At 47.0% G+C, this 23,313-nt stretch overlaps 1 protein-coding gene across 1 annotated transcript; it reads right to left on the minus strand.

The window, feature by feature from the left end:
* Positions 1–2,336: 2,336 nt before the first annotated feature.
* GPI (glucose-6-phosphate isomerase) lies at positions 2,337–14,106 on the minus strand. The gene is made up of 18 exons (XM_069739202.1): positions 13,922–14,106; positions 11,993–12,083; positions 11,407–11,475; positions 7,838–7,957; positions 7,681–7,764; positions 7,463–7,609; positions 7,111–7,182; positions 6,986–7,030; positions 5,232–5,285; positions 4,836–4,896; positions 4,701–4,744; positions 4,453–4,605; positions 4,249–4,378; positions 3,647–3,723; positions 3,302–3,430; positions 3,139–3,214; positions 2,936–3,002; positions 2,337–2,771 (listed from the first exon to the last, which is right to left on the minus strand). Exons 1-18 carry the CDS (start codon positions 14,038–14,040, stop codon positions 2,648–2,650), a joined length of 1,662 nt encoding a protein of 553 aa, XP_069595303.1. The 5' UTR covers positions 14,041–14,106; the 3' UTR covers positions 2,337–2,647.
* Positions 14,107–23,313: the final 9,207 nt, after the last annotated feature.

Raw genomic sequence — 23,313 nt, forward strand, 5'->3', positions numbered from 1 at the left:
ACTGCCCCCAGTGACCCGGATGCTGCTTATTGGGAAGAGCAAATAAAGGCGCAGTGCGGCTCCTAGAGTAACGTGTGGCTGACCGGCCCAAAGCTGCAGCTAGGAGACCTGCCCCGCCCACCCCTGGAGCCGGCTGTGCGCAGTCTCAGTGTGTGGTGGAGCCGGCTGTGCGCAGTCTCAGTGTGTGGTGGAGGCGGCTGTGCGCAGTCTCAGTGTGTGGTGGAGCCGGCTGTGCGCAGTCTCAGTGTGTGGTGGAGGCGGCTGTGCGCAGTCTCAGTGTGTGGTGGAGCCGGCTGTGCGCAGTCTCAGTGTGTGGTGGAGCCGGCTGTGCGCAGTCTCAGTGTGTGGTGGAGCCGGCTGTGCGCAGTCTCAGTGTGTGGTGGAGGCGGCTGTGCGCAGTCTCAGTGTGTGGTGGAGCCGGCTGTGCGCAGTCTCAGTGTGTGGTGGAGCCGGCTGTGCGCAGTCTCAGTGTGTGGAGGAGCCGGCTGTGCGCAGTCTCAGTGTGTGGTGGAGCCGGCTGTGCGCAGTCTCAGTGTGTGGTGGAGTCGGCTGTGCGCAGTCTCAGTGTGTGGTGGAGCCGGCTGTGCGCAGTCTCAGTGTGTGGTGGAGCCGGCTGTGCGCAGTCTCAGTGTGTGGTGGAGCCGGCTGTGCGCAGTCTCAGTGTGGTGGAGCCGGCTGTGCGCAGTCTCAGTGTGTGGTGGAGCCGGCTGTGCGCAGTCTCAGTGTGTGATGGAGCCGGCTGTGCTCATACCCGATGCCGGCCGTCTGCACGGCGCAGTAGTTTGTGACGTGCAGTGAGCACTTTCTCATCTCCTGCTGATAGCTTTTCTATTGATCTCATCGAGCACTGCGCAGCTGAGAGCGGTGAGTGCAATGAGATCAACAGAAGCCGCAGCAGCAGGTGATGAGAATGAACTCACTTCACTTGTTGCTGAGCAGTGCAGATGGCCGCCGGCGCAGGGTATGGAGTAACGCACTCACCGCTTGGTGCACGCGATCAGAATACAGGGCAGAGCATGCAAATGAAGGAGGCAGGAGTTGTGGGGGTGGCCCACCGGAGGATTCTCTGTTTCCTTGTGGACCAGTCCGACCCTGTTCACATCGCCCTCTCTTCACTACATAGTCCTCCCTTGTTAGATGTTAACCCCTGGATCCCCCACTGCCATTAGTGTGAACCACACCTTGGTCGGACAGAATCTTCCTTAAAACTGATGGGATCAGGAAGATTAGGACCCAAGTGAACTCCAGAGACCATTTGTGGAAAAAAGCATTCACCCTACAGGGGGATTCTCTGGGATCAAGGAGAAAAAAAAACCCAAACAACTTGATATTATCCTTTCCCTCTAGATAAGGACAGATGATTATACTCAACCATCCAGGACTCCTGGGTGGACATGATGTCTCAGCTCAGATTCTTCAACAGGCTGAACATAATTCCGGTGAATTTGGCTTATATTTTTCAGGAAGATATGATCTCTGCACGAATCCAGAAGAATTCCTAGAAAACTTTTGCCTTTGTTCTGGGATCATCCTTGATTTCTTAGTTCACATTTAGCCACCATCCAAAGGAAGCCAAGATGCTAGATAAGTGTTTTATCTCCTGACCACAGACTAACCTAGTCCTTCCAAAACTTGTCTAGATATAGGATGAACAATGTCTCGGAAAAGGACCAACATCTCCGCAGATATCTGTGTGAGCACTCTTGGGACCATGACCGACCCTAAGGCTACAGCATGAAACTTATGATGCCTGTTCCCCTGGATATTTGCTGCCACTGATGTTTCCTGAGGATTGGTACTTGGTAATATGCATCTTGGAGACTTCTCATCACCATGTAGAATTTCAGAAAAAAGTTTTACCATCGTTCCTTCCATTTCCATCTTGACATGTTTGACCTTTGAACAATTTAAATCTTTCAGGTTCCCAATAGTTCTGAAGGACAAATCTGGCTTTCTCAGTAGATGAGGACTACAGAATCCTCTCCCTTTTTCTGATTTTAGAACCTGAAGAAGGACCTCCCTACTGCGTCAAGGACAAGACTCCGTATACTAAGGCTGCCTGTTCCACTTTCGTGGACTTTATTTCTGGAAATAGGAATCTTACTGGTGTCCAAAAGCCGAATTCTAGCTTCAATTCATTTGTTTTTTTTTTACATTTTTTAACCAGGCAGGAAGAAGCCTTAAAGCATTCCACCTACCTGGAACCTGGTATCATTGTCTTTCGGATCTTATCTTACGTGGCATACCCACCATTTAAACACAATGTGTAAGACAGGCCTTATTCGGCAAACTCATGATCTGCAGGACCCAAAACCCATGAAGAACAAAGCGACATCTGGTTTGTGATCCATTTATTCTGTAAACCGTTATTTGCACAGGACAGGACAGTGCATAACAGAACATCCAAGTGCTGGGGAGACGTAGGTCCACTAGCCTGGGCCCCGTAACTATTATAGCGCCCCCTGCCATGGTGTTTGGAACAGTGCAGTTACATCTATGCAGTGCGTACAGGACAGCTCCATCGCTACCCCCCTCCACTGATAACATTGACACGAGACAAGGACAGACTACAGTCAGGAAAGTGCCTTCTGCTAAAAGCTGAGACCAGGAGACATCAGATGTTGGGACGCTGAACGCCGCCCTCTGTTCATAACCTGTGCTTCTTGTAGAAGTTAATTAGGCCGTTAGTGGAGGAGTCGTGAGAGGAGATGGCGGCATTAGACTCCAGCTCAGGCTCAATCTTCTTAGCCAGTTGCTTCCCAAGTTCAACACTGAAGAAAAAAAAAAAAAAAAAAAAAAAAAAAAAGCAGAAAGTGATCAGCTGTCAATGATGTGCAGGGATGAGAAGACAGACGTAACTGCCTTTTACAGAAACTGTTCCCCCATCCTCCACAGGTCGGATCTAGTACTGCAACCCAGACCCATTTTTACTCACCCCCACTGGTCGTAACTGTTGATGTCCCACACGACCCCTTGAATGAAGATTTTGTGTTCATACATGGCTAGAAGATCAGGAAAAAGTCTGGGTAAGTCAAAGCTAACAAACAAATAGTCAAAAGTACCAGGAAAGCCAAGAGAAGTGGCCATTGCTGCTGTCTACACAGCCCAAAACTCCAAGGATATATAGTAGATGCTCACCGATTAATGCTCCCAGGATGAAGGGGCTGAGCTTGCTGAACACAATGGAGTTGGTTGGTCGGTTTCCTTCAAATACCTATTAAAAAAGATGACAAATTAAAAAAGATAAAGAAATGTATAAACAGTTAGCAAACGGCATGTGCAAACGGTCCAATTACTTAACCTTGTGCGGGAGCAGTTTCTCCAGAGCCTCCCCAGACAGTCCGGATGCCTGCAGCTCTGCTTTCGCCTCCTCTGTAGACTTCCCCTTCATAAGCGCCTCAGTCTGGGCCAGGAAGTTGGCCATCAGGATCTAGGGCAGAAAGAAAAAAAACCTAATCAATCTTCCTTGTGAAAGTTCAGTACAGGAGCCTCATAGCAGCAGTGTGTGGTGGAGATTGGAGCCTCCTCCTGGTGCCCCCCGGGACCCTTCTAACCTGTCACTCTATGGGCCACATGCATGGTTTTGTTTTTTCCTCCTTAAGTTAATTTGGGTTTGAAGTGTTTTTTTGAGAGTCAGTATGGTTACCTTGTGATGAAGCCCGTCACGGATTGGGTGTTGGGTCTGTGCCGGTATCATGAAATCACAGGGGATCATGCGTGTTCCTATGGTGGGAATACAGTTAAACAAAAGTGTATTAACAGATATTGGTTTGTTCATTAAGATGGAGAAAAAAAAAATATGCAGAAGTAAGAACAAGTACCAGCGTCCTGGTGCAGAAATCATTCATATTTTTAAGTGTTGCATTTTCCAATTAAGCCACTAGATGGCGACATTACACCTTCACCAGCTCCTGAGTGTCCTCCTAATTCAGGTCTACCCATGGACCCCCAAAGTCAGGACCAGCTCTGTCATTACTGGAGCCAGACAAGGAACAAAGTGGCACATGTGAAAAACAGCCTCGTAGGAAAAGAATAATGCAGTGGTTGAGCATGTGCACAGCCGATTGGGGATAAATCACCTCTTCTGCCAATCAGTGGGGGTCCGACCTATCAGTAAATGATCACCAGGTGGGTGATTAATTCCATTTGACAACCTCTTTATGATCAGGCCCATAAATATCCCTGAAAACCCCTTTAAGTGTTGTAGCCATGTACACAGCGTGTGATATGAAAGGCTGCAGGACCCACCCTGGTGAATGAGCTGGTAGAAGGCATGCTGCCCGTTGGTTCCCGGCTCGCCCCACACTACAGGGCCGGTGTTGTAGTTGACCCGGGCACCGGTCTTGGTGATGTATTTCCCATTGGACTCCATGTCTCCCTGCGAAAGATGAGAATATGACAGTCATCTACCAAAGATGTTCTGCAGAAGGGAAGGATCGGTGCGGCACAGACCTGCTGGAAATAGGCTGCAAACCGGTGCATGTACTGATCGTAGGGGAGCAGGGCCTGAGTCTCGCAGCCATAGAAGTTGATGTACCAGACGCCCAGCATGGCCAGGATGACCGGGATGTTGTTTTCAAGAGGAGTTTTGTAGAAGTGATTGTCCTGGAAAGCAAAGGAAAGGCTCAATATGGCAGCAGAGTGATCACAGGGGACAAACACTGAACGTTTCCTCAGATAAGAAAATCATGAGACCTCACCATCCAGTGCGCTCCGGCCAGAAGCTTCTCAAAGTTATCATAGCCTGGAGGGGAAGGGAAAAAAATAGTAATATTTTAATATATTTTTTATTAGTGCATATTTAATCTGGAGCAGACATCTGGGTGGCCACTTACCAACATGGAGGGCAATGGAGAGGCCGATGGCGGACCAGAGGGAATAGCGACCGCCGACCCACTACAGGGGAGAAGAGATAATGGATCATTGTTCTATTCTGTCCTCTTCAATCCAGATGCGACGCAACTAGAGGTCGGCCAGAACGACTGACATTGAACCAGTCAGTGGCCTTTAGGTACAGTAGGGCGGCCGCCTAGTAAATGGCACGAAAGGTCGGACCCCAGAATAACCCAGCAGGGACGGGTCAGGTTACAGTCAGCTGTCTGTACAGTGCAGACTGATCACCAAGTGCTGCAAACCCACAACATGCCCCGACATTACTGGGAGTTGTGGTTGTACGACAGCTGAAGAAAATTCCTGCCCGTCTGGCACTACCACTCCCATCAGATACTTACATCCCAGAACTCAAACATATTGGCTGTGTCAATTCCAAAATCTTTCACTTTTGGCTGCAAAAATAGAAAAATAAAGTAAATGCAGTGATATTTGACTGTTGCAAAACTACAACTCCCACCTGAAGGGTGTCCGCAGTGGCGTATCCAGGAGGGCAGTCGGGGCATGTGTCCCTGGCGTAGCCGACAGGGGAAGGGGGGACGCCAGCAGGCCGCCTGATGTGACGGTCCAAGGAGGCTCCTAGTCGGCGGCATTCTGCCGCCCCCACACTGAGATAGTCCTGTTCTCTGAGCCAGCTGTCAAATTAACAGCCGGCTCTGAGAAAGTGCTGCGCGTCCAATCCCAGCAGCGCAACTGCCCCACAGCAGAGCCCCTCCACCGCAGAGAGCCACACACCACAGCAGTTGCTGCCGCTGCTCTGTGCACACAGGACCTGTGATGAGGTCACAGGAGGGGAGGAGTCTGGAGTTACATGATCAAGGGCCTCAGTGTAGTGCAGGACTCTGCTGGTTGTCATGGTGCTGGACGAGGGTTAGCATTTGTGTGGGGTCAGGAGTGGTTTGTGTGGATGTAGCAGAGCCGTGTGTTCAAGGTGTATGGAGCGGAGCTAGGTGTGTGCAAGGTGTACGGAGCACAGCCGCGTGTGTACAGGCTGTACGGAGTGGAGCCACGTGCGTACGAGGTGTATGGAACAGAGCCGTGTGTGCAAGGTGTACAGAGCTCAGCTGTGTGTAGGAGTAACTAGGTGTGGCCATTATACTGTACGCAATATGTGTGTGCGTGCATGCGTAGCGGGTTAATGTGTAGAGACGTAAATTGTTGTGGGAAGAGGCGAGGGTAATGATGGGGCTGACTGAGTGCAATTATTTGTATGGAGGGGGGGGGGGGAGGAGGAAATGATGGATGTGGTGGAATGGGCAATAAGGGGTGGGGGGAGGCAACGATGGAGGTGGAAATTGGAATGGGCAATGATGGTGGTGGGGGGAGAATGCAATGATGGTGGGGAGGAGGAAATCATGGAGGTGGTGGAAAGAGCAATAATGAAGGGGGAAAAGAAATGATGGAGGTGGTTTAATGGACAAAGATGGTGGTGGTGGAAAGCACACTGATATTGGAGGGGGAGAACACGATGGAGGTGGTGAAATGGGCAAGTATGGTGATGGCGGCGGAAAGGACAATGATGATGGTGGTGGAAAGGGCAATGATGACTTTGTCGGTCATTTTCCTCAGTCCGAGACAATCGCAGCATGCTGCGATTTTCTCAGACCGAGGAAAACTCTCGGCTCACTCGCACCCATATAAGCCTTAAGCCTATGGGTGCGAGTGAGACAGCACACACCACTTGGATATCATCTGAGTGATGTGCGCTATAAGCGGACCCCAGCAATGGAGGAGATGGAGAAATTCATTTCTCCGCCTCCTCCGCAGCTGTGCTCCGATCCTCCCTGTGCGAGAGAATCGGAGCACAGACGCATGACACTCAGCTCCTGCTCTGCTGCGAGCAGGAGCCGAGTGACATTAGCATATAGCATCCGATGCTCTCGCATCGGATGCAATACGCTAGTGTGACCCCGGCCTAATTGTGCAAATCGCATATGTCCCGTGAGTTGGGGGGGGAGGGAAGGGGGGGGGGGCACCAAAATGTATTCTTGCCCCGGGTGCCAGAAACCCTAGATAGGCCTCTGGGTGTCAGGGCATACTGGGAGTTGTAGTTCTGCAACAATGGGATGCATTGAAGATTGGAGAGTGCACTTACTGCGTTGGTAGAGAGGGCAACAAAGTGCTTGGCTACTGCAGATGGCTGAAAGAAAGGAGCAGGTTTAGGATCCAAACCCACAGCCAACAGAAGAGGTGGCATGGCGCTGGCCAAAAAATACTCACATCTTTGGCGGCTTTCAGGAACCACTCCTTAGCGGTTTCAGCATTGGTGATAGTTTCCTGGGTGGTGAAAGTCTGCAAGAAAGAATAAAAAAAAAAAAATATGTAAAGTTGTATCCTCAGAACGTGGACGACTCCTATGATGCGTTCTGCACCAGTTGACATCAACATCCCCAATATAAAGTTTGTGCCAAAAGCTCCACCCGGCTCCACACAGAACAGATCTGCAGCGTCATTCAAGATCTGCATTTTACCTGCTGTTTGCAGAGCGGTCGGCATTGGACACGACTTATCTCCACGTGCAGAGCCCAGAGCCGAAGCCCTGAGGCCATTCAGGGAGCGCAGCAGTCCTCACCTTGGAGGCGATGATGAACAGTGTGCTCTCAGGGTTCAGCTCCGCCAGGGTTTTGGCCATGTGGGTCCCATCGATGTTGGACACAAACCAGACTCGGGGGCCGCCTTTGGAGTATGGCTTCAGTGCTTCTGTGACCATCAGGGGACCCTAGGACAGAACAGGCAGGTCTTCTAGTAGCCAAATAGACAAGTCTAAAGCCAAATAGGTGCCATGCTTACCAGATCGGAGCCGCCGATTCCCACATTCACCACGTCAGTGATGGTCTTTCCAGTGTAACCCTTCCACTCACCACCGCGCACTCGCTGAAGAAGAGCAAATGGCAAGTCATCCATAGAAGATGGGTAATGGAGGTTAACACCAGAACGGGCGCTGTACCTGGCAGAAAGCCTTCATCTTCTGCAAGACAGCATTGACTTCTGGCATCACATCCTTGCCGTCCACCTGGATAGCGGTGTTTGATTGGTTGCGCAGAGCGATGTGCAGCACGGAGCGATTCTGGGGATGCAAGGAAACAAGAACAGCAATCAGCCCCAATACACTATATGGAGATAAGTATGTGCCCCCCACATTACACTACAGGAGCACATCTGTCCTCCCATCTTACACCCACAGACAATATGAAGCTGAATGGGGTTCCGGGCCTGTTCTTCTACCAAACTCCTACACCCCCCCCCCCCCCCCCCCCCCCATGTCTGTATGGACCTTGGGCACAGTCTTGTCACCAAACCCAGACTCCTCCATCAGACAGAGAAGTGAGATCTGTCACTGCACAGAAGACGTCTCCTCCAGAGTCCAGTCGCTCGGCATTGTGCTTGGTGATTTAGCACTGAGAGAAAGATTGAGTACACACACCACCAAAAGGATAATAAAATCCACAAAAAATGTTTAATGAAGCAAAACACCGTACAAGCCACAAACACTGCTCAAAAGAATAAAGGGAACTCTTAAACAGAATATAGCTCCAAGTAAATCAAACTTCTGTGAAATCAAACTGTCCACTTAGGAAGCAACACTGATTGACAATCAATTTCACATGCTGTTGTGCAGATGGAATAGACAACAGATAGAAATTATTGGCAATTATCAAGACACCCTCAATAAAGGAGTGGTTCTGCAGGTGGGGACCACAGACCACATCTCAGTACCAATGCTTTCTGGCTGATGTTTTGGTCACTTGAATGTTGGTTGTGCTTTCACTCGTAGTAGAATGAGACGGACTCTACAACCCACACAAGTGGCTCAGGTAGTGCAGTTCATCCAGGATGGCACATCAATGCGAGCTGTGGCAAGAAGGTTTGCTGTATCTGTCAGTGTAGTGTTCAGAGGATGGAGCTAAAAGGAGACAGGTCAGAACCCCAGGAGATGTGGAGGGGGCCGTAGGAGGTCAACAACCCAGCAGCAGGAGCGATACCTCAGCCTTTGTGCAAAGAGGAGCAGGAGGAGCACTGCCAGAGCCCTGCAAAATGACCTCCAGCAGGCCACAAATGTGCATTTGTCTGCACAAACTGTTAGAAACCGACTCCATGAGGATGGTGTCCAACATCCAGATGGGGGTTGTGCTCACAACAACTCCGTGCAGGACACTTGGCATTTGCCACAGAAAAGCAAGATTGGCAAATTCGCCACTGGCGCCAAGTGCTCTTCACAGATGAAAGCAGGTTCACACTGAGCACATGTGACCGACGTGACAGAGTCTGCAGACGCCATGGAGAACGATCTGCTGCCTGCAACATCCTTCAGCATGACTGGTTTGGTAGTGTCAGTAATGGTGTGGGGTGGCATTTCTTTGGAGAGCCGCACAGCCCTCCATGTGCTCGCCAGAGGTAGCCTGACTGCCATTAGGTACCGAGATGAGATCCTCAGACCCCTTGTGAGACCATATTCTGGTGCGGTTGGCCCTGGGTTCCTCCTAATGCAGGACAATGCCAGACCTCATGTGGCTGGAGTGTCAGCAGTTCCTGCAAGATGAAGGCACTGAAGCTATGGACTGGCCCGCCCGTTACCCAGACCTGAATCTGATTGAGCACATCTGGGGCATCATGTCTCGCTCCATCCACCAACATCACGTTGCACCACAGACTGTACAGGAGTTGGCGGATGCTTTAGTCCAGGTCTGGGAGGAGATCCCTCAGGAGACCATCCGCCGCCTCATCAGGAGCATGCCCAGGTGTTGTAGGGAGGTCATACAGGCACGTGGCAACCACACACAATACTGAGCATCTTTTCCTTGTCATGAGGCATTTCCACTGAAGTTGGATCAGCCTGTAATTTGATTTTCCACTTTGATTTTGAGTATCATTCCAAATCCAGACCTCCATTGGTTAATTAATTTGATTTCCATTGATTTGTGTGATTTTGTTGTCTGCACATTCAACTTTGTACAAAACAAAGTATTCAATGCAAATATTTAATTCATTCATATCTAGGATGTTATCTGATTGTTCCTTTTTTTGAGCAGTATATTGGCCCCAAAAGAGAATAAATGCGGAGACCTGCTGGAGCAGCAGAGGAGAAACCAGGGACAATAAGGTAACCAGGGGTAGGTCCGATCATAACTCATGTAAAAACAATAGTATAAAAATACATACAATAGAAGGTGCAGAAAGACATGTGATAAATCAAGAGTACCAAATACAGAAGCCACCAAACTCATATGCACCCCTCTTTTGCCTATATATGGCTTGTACTATAAGTAATGCTTCAATAAAATAAAAAAATAAATAAAAATCAGATTTTATTAACCTTTCGGTGGTGCATGTACTCCATCTTTCTCTCAGTTGCTATATATCAATAGGAGTATTCCATCAGTTTATGTAAACTCTGCATTTATTATGGGAGCGAGGCAGTAGCCTCCCTCGGCCTTGGTATTGCTTATTTTGACTTTTGATCCAATTGTGCTTGGTGATGTATGGCTGCATGCAGCTGCTTGGCCATGAAGTGCCTGGTGGGGGCGCAGTGTTAGTGCTGATGTTATACCAAAGGAGGTCTGGACTCTGCAGTTATGGGGTCAGCAGAACGTTGGTGACTTTCCTGCCCTCTCCTCCCACTCTAACATTATGGAGTCTCCACTTCATGGCCGATTTGCTGCAGTTCCTTCCACTTCAAGAATATCACTCACAGGAGATGAGGAAGAAGTGTCATGAATGGACTGGTTACACTGGTGGCTCCCATTACTGCTATCAGGAGCTCCGCACCATTGGTCATTCAGTCACGTTAGTAAAGGCAGACGTCATGAGGGGCTGGTTGTAATAAATTGGGGGAGAGGGGATGGAGGATGTACACCAGGAGCTGGAAGAAGAACCAGAGTTTAATGATCTAAGCGGGTGACTCCGCTACTCCTGTCCCTGCAGTGCCGATCACACATGCACTGCGGTGTGACCCTGCGCAGGAGGTGGATACAGCAGTCACTGACTACGCTGCGTTCCTCCTTATCTGCTGGGGATAAGCCCAACTGAATGATTGGAAGAGCGATCACTGCCAAGAACAAGCCAACGCATACAATTTAATAATTAAAAAAAGTTGGCTAAAAATTCAGTTTGGCACCGAGTGAAAAAAAAACGTGGGGCGAGGCCGAACCCGAGCGCCCTGCACATTCTATGAAGGGTGCGGCCTCGGGTGAACGGGCATGTGTGCTGCCAAACCGTTCAGTCCGCACCCGCTAATCCTACCAAGATTACACCGTCATGCAGGGTGAAGCAGTTTCCTTATCTGCTGGATGCCAGTACTGTAGCTCCTCCGGGCAGGAGGATACACGGTAGGTTTTCTGCAGGGGGGCGTAAAAAATTAGGCATTGCACAATAAAGGAAAAGAACGCTGCAGATTTCGCGATACCTAAAGACGACAGCGCACAAGTGCAAAGTGATGGTAGAAAGAATAATAAAAGAAAACAATCCCTACAGCAGTCATGTTAGGAATTCTGGCAGTGAAGGGGTTACAGCCGATACCTCGGTGAAGTTTATCTTCTCGGCAGAGAACATGCGCTTTCTGGCAGCCTCCACACCTCTTGACTGGGCCTGAAACATGTAAAAATAGAGTGTCAGATGACAGCCGAGGACAGGTCCCCCTCCCCAGACTGGAGCATAACCCCCATCCTCCTGCGTCACTGGCACTGCTGCGGACAGCCATGCTCCGTCCCTGATCACCGGGCAGAGGCAGTACATGGAGAGGACAGGTGATCGCTGCAGCACCGACGCCACAAGCCAATGTCAGGTGCACTTAGGGGGCTCCAATATGCATCTCTGGGGTCCCCTCAGTTAACCAAGGGGCATAAATACCCATACTCAGACCGGTAGATTAATATCAGCCAGAAGGTCATACTGGACCCCAGTCACGGGCAGAGACCACTCTTGGGCATCACTCCCAGGAATAAGGAGTTTGTGGTTGTTCTGTAACGTTCCTCTATGTTGCGCCATTAAAATTGAGAAACGCACCTTTCATATTGCGTTATAGACCGGAGATGAGCCAAGAGGAGAGCGCAGGGCGACAGGTCAGTGTGCTGGCGCAACAGCAGCACAGAGCATTACAGCTTACCAGCTCTATCAGCAGCTTGAACAAGTCTTCAGTGATCAGGTTCTTGGAGTAGTCCACCAAGATGTCTCCTTCTCCGGTGGCGAGGGTCTTGCTGTGAAGATATAGGGCAATAAGTTTTAGGACACAAAATAAGATCTCTTCACAATGTTTTAGGCACACAGAGGTGCACATACTTATTATAACCAGGGCAAGTCTTAGGGTATGGGGTCTAAACTCCCTCCCCCCACATGGCGTGAGAATGACAGGTTTATACTAGTTCAGTGCTAATGCAGCCAACCCCATTCACTTGCACAAAAAGCTCAGAATGTGGAGAATGTGTCATCCCTTTAAGATGGGAATACCCCTTTAAAAGTTAATCAACGACTGTGCTGCAAGACGGAAAATGCAAAACTGCACTGTAACGTAGCCGGGAATCTGAAGGCATCTTACAGCACATGCTTGGTACAAATAAGAAGCAGTTTGACATTCCAGGGTCCATGGGATATAAGGGCAATGTGCCAGCGTGAGGAGGCTTATAAGCATGCAATGCTCTTCTGGGAAGTTAAGTATGCAAGTTGTCCGTGGGTGCTTTTGTTTTAGCGGCGCTCTATAATCCTAGCACCCAGCACCATCCTGGACATGGTACCAAGTCATCTGCCCACTGTGCAATCCCCCAGTGTCATCATGCCAGTCTTTCCCCATCCACCGCCCAGAACAAGAAGTAGGAGACTTTATGTCATTACAAAACGACGTTCCTCAACCGCTGTGCAAACTGCCGCACGAAAATAAGAGGTCTCCTGTGCACGGCCGCCCCCCGCCAAGAAGGGCAGCAGGGGTGAGGAGCTGCCACTGAAGGTTAGGCTAAATATAACCATGCAGACCTAAAACACTGCAGGGGCCGGACCCTCATCTTACCAGATAGTTATTCATCAGGGGCAACGCTGACTAAACCAGGACAGAGCACAGGGCTCCAGGATTGGGGATGAGGTAGAAGGGCAACCTGTGCCCCCCAGAGACTGAGGGGGTCCTGCATAGTGGCCCCCGATCACCTGACTGCGGGAAACCTCAGCAGGGCCCTAAAACAGGGCCAGAGGTGGGTGACAAAGACCTAGGACCCTATAATGCCAGGGGGCACCTAATACAGGAGATCTGCAGAGCTTTAGTGGCACCGGGACAGATCAGGCAGTGGCTCGTTACATTGTCATCACAGCAGCAGCCATTAGGGGGCAGTATACAAGACAGGAATGGAAGCAACAGAGAGAACACTCCCTCCCCCTATATAAAGCCCAGGAGCTGACACTCTGCTCTCCCCAGGGCAGATCAGGCCACTGACACCTCAGTCTTAAAGGGATTGTCCATCGTAAAAGAGCAGGGACAGAGGCTGAGCAGCGCACAGGGGAGAAGCCTCCAGATGTGAAGACTACAACTCCCAGCATGCCACACCAGCCCCCCCTGCAGAAGGGGGATGTGTCACACTGCACGTACAGAACCACAAGGATGAATGAAGGGCGCAGGTCACCGCTGCAGCCCACCCACTCCTCACAGGAGGACCCCCACCGCCATCTACTAACCATTAACCCCTTCATCACAGGCCCCAGAGCCTGCAGGGTCCTAGAGAACCACCCCAGGGGTATGAATAAGGGCCCTAGGACAGATCAGGGGCCCCCAGAGCTTCCCCTGCACCCAAATCTGCAGAATTGATACCTGGCAGCCATGAACCCCCTTTCTAGGCAGCAGAGCTGCTGTCATCAGGGAAGGGGTTAATTTTAAAGCGACAGCGCAGTAGATTTGCACACGAGTTAACCCCTTAGACTAAGGAAAAGCAATAATTGTGCAGGCAAAAGGGAAGAGGAAAAGAAAAAAATGGCACTTGCATTCCAGGAAAGGGTTAAAAATAAAAGATTAAGCCACCAATAGTAGTGACGTCATGGTGACGTCACGTGACAGCACCTGAACTTGCAGAAGCGGTCCTTGTCGGCGGCAAACAGCTTCCGGAGGTTGAGGCCGGCGTGGTTGGCTTCGTAGAACTTGGCGAGCTTCTGGTAGACGGGGTCAGCGGTGAGAGCCATGGCGGAGCTGAGGGAGGACGGGGAAGAAGAAACGAGGCCGGTGACGCCTCTTATATAGGGTCGTGTCTGCGTGCAGAGAGGAGACACGCCCCTCTGATGCGCCCACGTGTCTCAGCAGGAACCAATAGGACGCTTCGTTTTCTCTCAGGCCCACTCGCTCTGTCGCTAGGCGGCCGCGTCACGTGACCTCTTCTTCCCTGAAGGTGACGGCGGCGGCCATGTTTCCGTAGACCAAACTCCTCCGATAAGAGGATTGTGCATTGGCTTCACCAATATGGAGGCCAGAAAAGAAGGAGTGGCAGCCATTTTACTCACTGTGAGAGATTATTGGAGCCCTGTCAGTATTTTTTGCTGCTTTAGGCCGCGTTCACACTATCAGTATTCGGTCGGTATTTTACCTCAGTATTTGTAGCCAAAACCAGGAGTGGGTGATAAATGCAGAAGTGGTGCATATGTTTCTATTAGACTTTTCTTCTAATTGTTCCACTCCTGGTTTCGGATACAAATACTGATGTAAAATACTGACCAAATTCTGACCGTGTGAACCTGGCCTTACAAGAAGGCTTGCCTTTGGCGGGACAAGTTTTATTTCTTATCCCCGTTCCTGTCAGAGCCAAGCAAAAAAGAAAAGGGCACACAGCAACAAGTGACAGCAAAAAGTACAGCCAAGAAGCAACGAAGAGTGGTGGTGGTGGGAGACTCACTACTGAGAGGCACAGAAGCAGCCATCTGCAGACCGGACATAACTGCAAGAGAAGTATGCTGCCTTCCAGGTGCGATGATCAAGGATGTGACCGATAGGATACCAAAGCTCTTCAGCTCCAAGGACGTCCACCCATTTCTTCTGATACATGTTGGCACCAATGACACGGCAAGGAAGGACCTACCGACAATCTGCAAGGACTTTGAAGAGTTGGGGAAGAAAGTAAAGGAACTGGATGCACAGGTAGTTTTTTCTTCTATCCTTCCAGTAGACGGGCATGGCACCAGGAGATGGAACAGGATCCTTGATGCAAACAACTGGCTAAGACGATGGTGCAGACAACAAGGATTTGGATTCCTGGACCACGGTGTGAATTACTGGTATGATGGACTCCTCGCCAGAGACGGACTACACCTCAACAAACCTGGGAAACACACATTCGCCAGAAGACTCGCTACACTCATCAGGAGGGCGTTAAACTAGAAGAAGAGGGGACGGGAAGAAAAACATTAGACTCGAACAAAGACGACCCAGGAAAACATACTCAGAAGGGAGGTAAGAACATTTCTAAAACAATCCACAGTGAGGAGATTGGAACAAAACAAAATCCTCTAAACTGCATGCTCGCAAACGCCAGAAGCCTGACAAACAAGATGGAAGAACTAGAAGCAGAAATATCTACAGGTAACTTTGACATAGTGGGAATAACCGAGACATGGTTAGATGAAAGCTATGACTGGGCAGTTAACTTACAGGGTTACAGTCTGTTTAGAAAGGATCGTAAAAATCGGAGAGGAGGAGGGGTTTGTCTCTATGTAAAGTCTTGTCTAAAGTCCACTTTAAGGGAGGATATTAGCGAAGGGAATGAGGATGTCGAGTCCATATGGGTTGAAATTCATGGAGGGAAAAATGGTAACAAAATTCTCATTGGGGTCTGTTACAAACCCCCAAATATAACAGAAAGCATGGAAAGTCTACTTCTAAAGCAGATAGATGAAGCTGCAACCCATAATGAGGTCCTGGTTATGGGGGACTTTAACTACCCGGATATTAACTGGGAAACAGAAACCTGTGAAACCCATAAAGGCAACAGGTTTCTGCTAATAACCAAGAAAAATTATCTTTCACAATTGGTGCAGAATGCAACCAGAGGAGCAGCACTTTTAGACCTAATACTATCTAATAGACCTGACAGAATAACAAATCTGCAGGTGGTCGGGCATCTAGGAAATAGCGACCACAATATTGTACAGTTTCACTTGTCTTTCACTAGGGGGACTTGTCAGGGAGTCACAAAAACACTGAACTTTAGGAAGGCAAAGTTTGAACAGCTTAGAGATGCCCTTAATCTGGTAGACTGGGACAATATCCTCAGAAATAAGAATACAGATAATAAATGGGAAATGTTTAAGAACATCCTAAATAGGCAGTGTAAGCGGTTTATACCTTGTGGGAATAAAAGGACTACAAATAGGAAAAACCCAATGTGGCTAAACAAAGAAGTAAGACAGGCAATTAACAGTAAAAAGAAAGCATTTGCACTACTAAAGCAGGATGGCACCATTGAAGCTCTAAAAAACTATAGGGAGAAAAATACTTTATCTAAAAAATTAATTAAAGCTGCCAAAAAGGAAACAGAGAAGCACATTGCTAAGGAGAGTAAAACTAATCCCAAACTGTTCTTCAACTATATCAATAGTAAAAGAATAAAAACTGAAAATGTAGGCCCCTTAAAAAATAGTGAGGAAAGAATGGTTGTAGATGACGAGGAAAAAGCTAACATATTAAACACCTTCTTCTCCACGGTATTCACGGTGGAAAATGAAATGCTAGGTGAAATCCCAAGAAACAATGAAAACCCTATATTACGGGTCACCAATCTAACCCAAGAAGAGGTGCGAAACCGGCTAAATAAGATTAAAATAGATAAATCTCCGGGTCCGGATGGCATACACCCACGAGTACTAAGAGAACTAAGTAATGTAATAGATAAACCATTATTTCTTATTTTTAGTGACTCTATAGCGACAGGGTCTGTTCCGCAGGACTGGCGCATAGCAAATGTGGTGCCAATATTCAAAAAGGGCTCTAAAAGTGAACCTGGAAATTATAGGCCAGTAAGTCTAACCTCTATTGTTGGTAAAATATTTGAAGGGTTTCTGAGGGATGTTATTCTGGATTATCTCAATGAGAATAACTGTTTAACTCCATATCAGCATGGGTTTATGAGAAATCGCTCCTGTCAAACCAATCTAATCAGTTTTTATGAAGAGGTAAGCTATAGGCTGGACCACGGTGAGTCATTGGACGTGGTATATCTCGATTTTTCCAAAGCGTTTGATACCGTGCCGCACAAGAGGTTGGTACACAAAATGAGAATGCTTGGCCTGGGGGAAAATGTGTGTAAATGGGTTAGTAACTGGCTTAGTGATAGAAAGCAGAGGGTGGTTATAAATGGTATAGTCTCTAACTGGGTCGCTGTGACCAGTGGGGTACCGCAGGGGTCAGTATTGGGACCTGTTCTCTTCAACATATTCATTAATGATCTGGTAGAAGGTTTACACAGTAAAATATCGATATTTGCAGATGATACAAAACTATGTAAAGCAGTTAATACAAGAGAAGATAGTATTCTGCTACAGATGGATCTGGATAAGTTGGAAACTTGGGCTGAAAGGTGGCAGATGAGGTTTAACAATGATAAATGTAAGGTTATACACATGGGAAGAAGGAATCAATATCACCATTACACACTGAACGGGAAACCACTGGGTAAATCTGACAGGGAGAAGGACTTGGGGATCCTAGTTAATGATAAACTTACCTGGAGCAGCCAGTGCCAGGCAGCAGCTGCCAAGGCAAACAGGATCATGGGGTGCATTAAAAGAGGTCTGGATACACATGATGAGAGCATTATACTGCCTCTGTACAAATCCCTAGTTAGACCGCACATGGAGTACTGTGTCCAGTTTTGGGCACCGGTGCTCAGGAAGGATATAATGGAACTAGAGAGAGTACAAAGGAGGGCAACAAAATTAATAAAGGGGATGGGAGAACTACAATACCCAGATAGATTAGCGAAATTAGGATTATTTAGTCTAGAAAAAAGACGACTGAGGGGCGATCTAATAACCATGTATAAGTATATAAGGGGACAATACAAATATCTCGCTGAGGATCTGTTTATACCAAGGAAGGTGACGGGCACAAGGGGGCATTCTTTGCGTCTGGAGGAGAGAAGGTTTTTCCACCAACATAGAAGAGGATTCTTTACTGTTAGGGCAGTGAGAATCTGGAATTGCTTGCCTGAGGAGGTGGTGATGGCGAACTCAGTCGAGGGGTTCAAGAGAGGCCTGGATGTCTTCCTGGAGCAGAACAATATTGTATCATACAATTATTAGGTTCTGTAGAAGGACGTAGATCTGGGTATTTATTATGATGGAATATAGGCTGAACTGGATGGACAAATGTCTTTTTTCGGCCTTACTAACTATGTATTTTTAATTTTTTACGCTTCCGTTTTTTTTCCCCCTCCTCTTCCAAGGTTCATCATTTATTTACGTGTTCTTTTTTTTTTCCAGGACAACTTGTAGTTGTGAATTAAGTGATGAAAAGGTAAAAAAAAACAAAAAACAAAACAATTCAGCCATTTTTGGGGGGATTATTCTTTACGCCGTTTATTGTGACCCGGAAACCTTTTCAGGTGGATTCCGCCCTGAGGCCCTCCTGAAAAAGCGCTAAAAAGAAGGAAAAATATGAAGTCCTATGTAAAAAGCTCTCGCTGTTCATACAGTCAGGCTTTTTTTTTTTGGAGCATCTTTTAGCCGTTTCATGACGCCCAAGGTGAAAATGAGTGACCTGAAGGTTCTGGCGGCTTCTGCTCAATAGAAGTCAATGGGATTGAGTGTTGGGGATTGGTTTATACAGAACTGGTAAGAAAAAGCTCATCAGGAGTTTGAGAGGGGGAGGGAGCTGAGCTGTTAACTCCTGTATAGAAATTAATGGGTTGGAGGTTAGGATGCTAAGAGTTAACTCATCTCCTAGAATGTAACTGTGACGCTGGTGGGTGTCGACCCACTCTGCCACAGGATGGAAGTTCCCTGGACATTCATAACTAAACAGCTACCTGGTCTTCACCAGAGGCTCTGATGGTGAGGTTAGGCTTAGGCCGGCGTCACACATGCGAGTTTTACGGACGTAAGAGCGCAGAAACTACGTCCGTAAAACTCGCAAAACATACGTCCCAATTATTCTCTATGCCCCTGCTCCTATCTGCCGTATTTTACTGATCCGTATTATACTGGCTTCTACGGCCGTAGAAAATCGCAGCATGCTGCGTTTGTCACCGTATTGCGCAAATAAAATGTCAATGAAAGTCTATGGAAGCCCCAAAAATACGGATTACACACGGACCAGCAGTGTGACTTGCGAGGAATACGCAGCGCTGTTAGAGAGAAAAGCCGGCAATTCAGTGCGGTGTACAGTAAAATCACACTGACAGCTTCCAGTAGAATATGTAGAATAAATGTGTACACATAGAATAGGTATATATATATATATATGTCAGTGAGACACATATTATGTATATATATTAATATTTCTTCCAGCGCTAGATAGCTTTAAAGCCAGTAATTCAATTACCAGCTTTTGCTATCTCCTTCCTAAACCCGACATGATATGAGACCTGGTTTACATACACGCATCCATTATCAAAAGTCCTAAATAGTTTTGTGGTCCAATAGGTCACTCCACAAGATACATAGATACATACATAATCCTCTACGAAATATATCAAGAGGACAAGAAGTGAGATGGGCGATATTTAAAGATTAAAAATTATAGCTGTTTATTAATACAATTGTTAAAAAAACAGGGGGCGGGGGGATAGGAAATATATACGACAAACAATAGGGACCTCCAATTGGTAGCGGGAGAGATAAGCCAACAATTATCAATAAGCGTATATAGTATACAGAGGTAGGTTATATATTACATGAGAGAAGTCCCCTCCAAAACAGAGCATATAAAATCTTAGACATGCACAAGTGTGACTGCCAATTATTGTAGCTATTTGGAAAAGATACAGGTAACAAAATATCTATAAACTTTTTCTTTTCCCTAACTAGAAGCTGATCTCTATGGCCAATTGTAAAGATAGAGATGACAAAGTGCATACACAGGGAGGAAATTTCCTACCTATGTCAAATGACTGGTGCTATACAATTGTAGCTACTCAGAAGTCAGTAAAGCAGGATCCTCATGTGCAGGCTATGATAGAGATGAGCGCAGAGGGAATGAACTCTCCCGACGCCCGACGAGCGCCGTTTCGCAAAAGTGCTTCTTCCGGGGGCGGGTCCCCGGAAGAAGCACTTTTGCGAAACGGCGCTCGTCGGGCGTCGGGAGAGTACAGCCACACATTCCCTCGCTGTTACATGATCCCAGGGCACTGGCCTCCAACTCCTCCACAGAATTATTCAGGTAATAACAACTTTTCAGTTCATTCCCTCTGCGCTCATCTCTCATAGCCTGCACATGAGGATCCTGCTTTACTGACTTCTGAGTAGCTACAATTGTATAGCACCAGTCATTTGACATAGGTAGGAAATTTCCTCCCTGTGTATGCACTTTGTCATCTCTATCTTTACAATTGGCCATAGAGATCAGCTTCTAGTTAGGGAAAAGAAAAAGTTTATAGATATTTTGTTACCTGTATCTTTTCCAAATAGCTACAATAATTGGCAGTCACATTTGTGCATGTCTAAGACTTTATATGCTCTGTTTTGGAGGGGACTTCTCTCATGTAATATATAACTTACCTCTGTATACTATATACGCTTATTGATAATTGTTGGCTTATCTCTCCCGCTACCAATTGGAGGTCCCTATTTTTTGTCGTATATATTTCCTATCCCCCCGCCCCCTGTTTTTTTAACAATTGTATTAATAAACAGCTATAATTTTTAATCTTTAAATATCGCCCATCTCACTTCTTGTCCTCTTGATATATTTCGTAGAGGATTATGTATGTACCTGGTTTACATACAGTAAACCATGTCTTCTCTCCATTTTTTTTGCATATTCCAAACTACTAATGTCAGTAGTGTGTATGTGCAAAATTTGGCCGTTCTATCTAATAAATTAAAGGGTTAAATGGCGGAAAAAATTGGCGTGGGCTCCCGCACAATTTTCTCCGCCAGAGTAGTAAAGCCAGTGACTGAGGGCAGATATTAATAGCCTGGAGAGGGTCCACGGTTATTGCCCCCCCTTCCCCCTGGCTAAAAACATCTGCCCCCAGCCACCCCAGAAAAGGCACATCTGGAAGATGTGCCTATTCTGGCACTTGGCCACTCTCTTCCCATTCCCGTGTAGCGGTGGGATATGGGGTAATGAAGGGTTAATGCCACCTTGCTATTGTAAGGTGACATTAAGCCTAATTAATAATGGAGAGGCGTCAATTATGACACCTATCCATTATTAATCCAATACTAGTAAAGGGTTAAATAAAACACAAACACATTAAAAATTATTTTAATGAAATAAAAACAAAGGTTGTTGTAATATTTTAATGAACGCCCAATCCAATCACTGAAGACCCTCATTCTGTAACAAAAAAAAAAAAACAACAATATCCTTACCTTCCGCAGATCGGTAAAGTCCAACGATGTAAATCCATCTGAAGGGGTTAAAATATTTTGCAGCCACGAGCTTTGCTAATGCATTGATGCTCGTGGCTGCAAAACCCCAGGGAATGAACGTAAAGTAGGTCAATGACCTATATTTACCTGCATTTGCGGTGAGGCGCCCTCTGCTGGCTGTTCCTAGAACGTGGGAACTTTCCTAGAAAGCTCCCAGGCTCGAGTTCATATGAGGACAACCAGCAGAGGGCGCCTCTTATGATCTCGAGCCTGGGAGCTTTCTAGGAAAGTTCCGACGATCTAGGAACAGCCAGCAGAGGGCGCCTCACCGCAAATGCAGGTAAATATAGGTCAATGACCTACTTTACCTACATTCTCCGGGGTTTTGCAGACATGAGCAGTTGCATTAGCAAAGCTCATGGCTGCAAAATATTTTAACCCCTTCAGATGGATTTACATCGTTGGACGTGACAGATCCTCGGAAGGTACTGTATGTATATTGTTGGTTTATTTTTATTTTTTTCTTTACAGATCGAGGGTCTTCAGTGAGTGGATTGAGAGTAGAATAAATTAATACAACAACCTTTGAGATTTTTTCATTAAATTAATTTTTAATAATGTGTGTGTGTTACTTTTTAACCCTTTACTAGTATTGGATTAATAATGGATAGGTGTCAGAATTGACGCCTCTCCATTATTAATTTGGCTTAATGTCACCTTACAATAGCAAGGTGACATTAACCCTTCATTACCCCATATCCCACCACTACACGGGAATGGGAAGAGAGAGGCCAAGTGCCAGAATAGGCGCATCTTCCAGATGTGCCTTTTCTGGGGTGGCTGGGGGCAGATGTTTTTAGCCGGGGGGGGGGGGCAATAACTGTGGACCCTCTCCAGGCTATTACTATCTGCCCTCAGTCACTGGCTTTACTACTCTGGCGGAGAAAATTGTGCAGGAGCCCACGCCAATTTTTTCCGCCATTTAACCCTTTAATTTAATAGCTAGAACGGCCAAATTTTGCACATACACACTACTAACATTAGTAGTGTGGAATATGCAAAAAAAATGGTGATATGAGATGGTTTACTATATGTAAACCAGGTCTCATATCATGTCGGGTTTAGGAAGGAGATAGCAAAAGCCGGTAATTGAATTACCGGCTTTCTGCTATATCGCGCTGGATGAAATATTAATATATATACATATATGTGTCTACTGACATATATATATATATATATATATATATACAGTGGGGCAAAAAAGTATTTAGTCAGTCAGCAATAGTGCAAGTTCCACCACTTAAAAAGATGAGAGGCGTCTGTAATTTACATCATAGGTAGACCTCAACTATGGGAGACAAACTGAGAAAAAAAAAAACAGAAAATCACACTGTCTGTTTTTTTATCATTTTTTTTGCATATTATGGTGGAAAATAAGTATTTGGTCAGAAACAAACAATCAAGATTTCTGGCTCTCACAGACCTGTAACTTCTTTAAGAGTCTCCTCTTTCCTCCACTCATTACCTGTAGTAATGGCACCTGTTTAAACTTGTTATCAGTATAAAAAGACACCTGTGCACACCCTCAAACAGTCTGACTCCAAACTCCACTATGGTGAAGACCAAAGAGCTGTCAAAGGACACCAGAAACAAAATTGTAGCCCTGCACCAGGCTGGGAAGACTGAATCTGCAATAGCCAACCAGATGGGGGTGAAGAAATCAACAGTGGGAGCAATAATTAGAAAATGGAAGACATACAAGACCACTGATAATCTCCCTCGATCTGGGGCTCCACGCAAAATCCCACCCCGTGGGGTCAGAATGATCACAAGAACGGTGAGCAAAAATCCCAGAACCACGCGGGGGGAACCTAGTGAATGAACTGCAGAGAGCTGGGACCAATGTAACAAGGCCTACCATAAGTAACACACTAC

Source organism: Ranitomeya imitator, chromosome 9 (genome assembly GCF_032444005.1).
Source record: "Ranitomeya imitator isolate aRanImi1 chromosome 9, aRanImi1.pri, whole genome shotgun sequence".
In the NCBI taxonomy this organism is placed as follows: domain Eukaryota; kingdom Metazoa; phylum Chordata; class Amphibia; order Anura; family Dendrobatidae; genus Ranitomeya; species Ranitomeya imitator.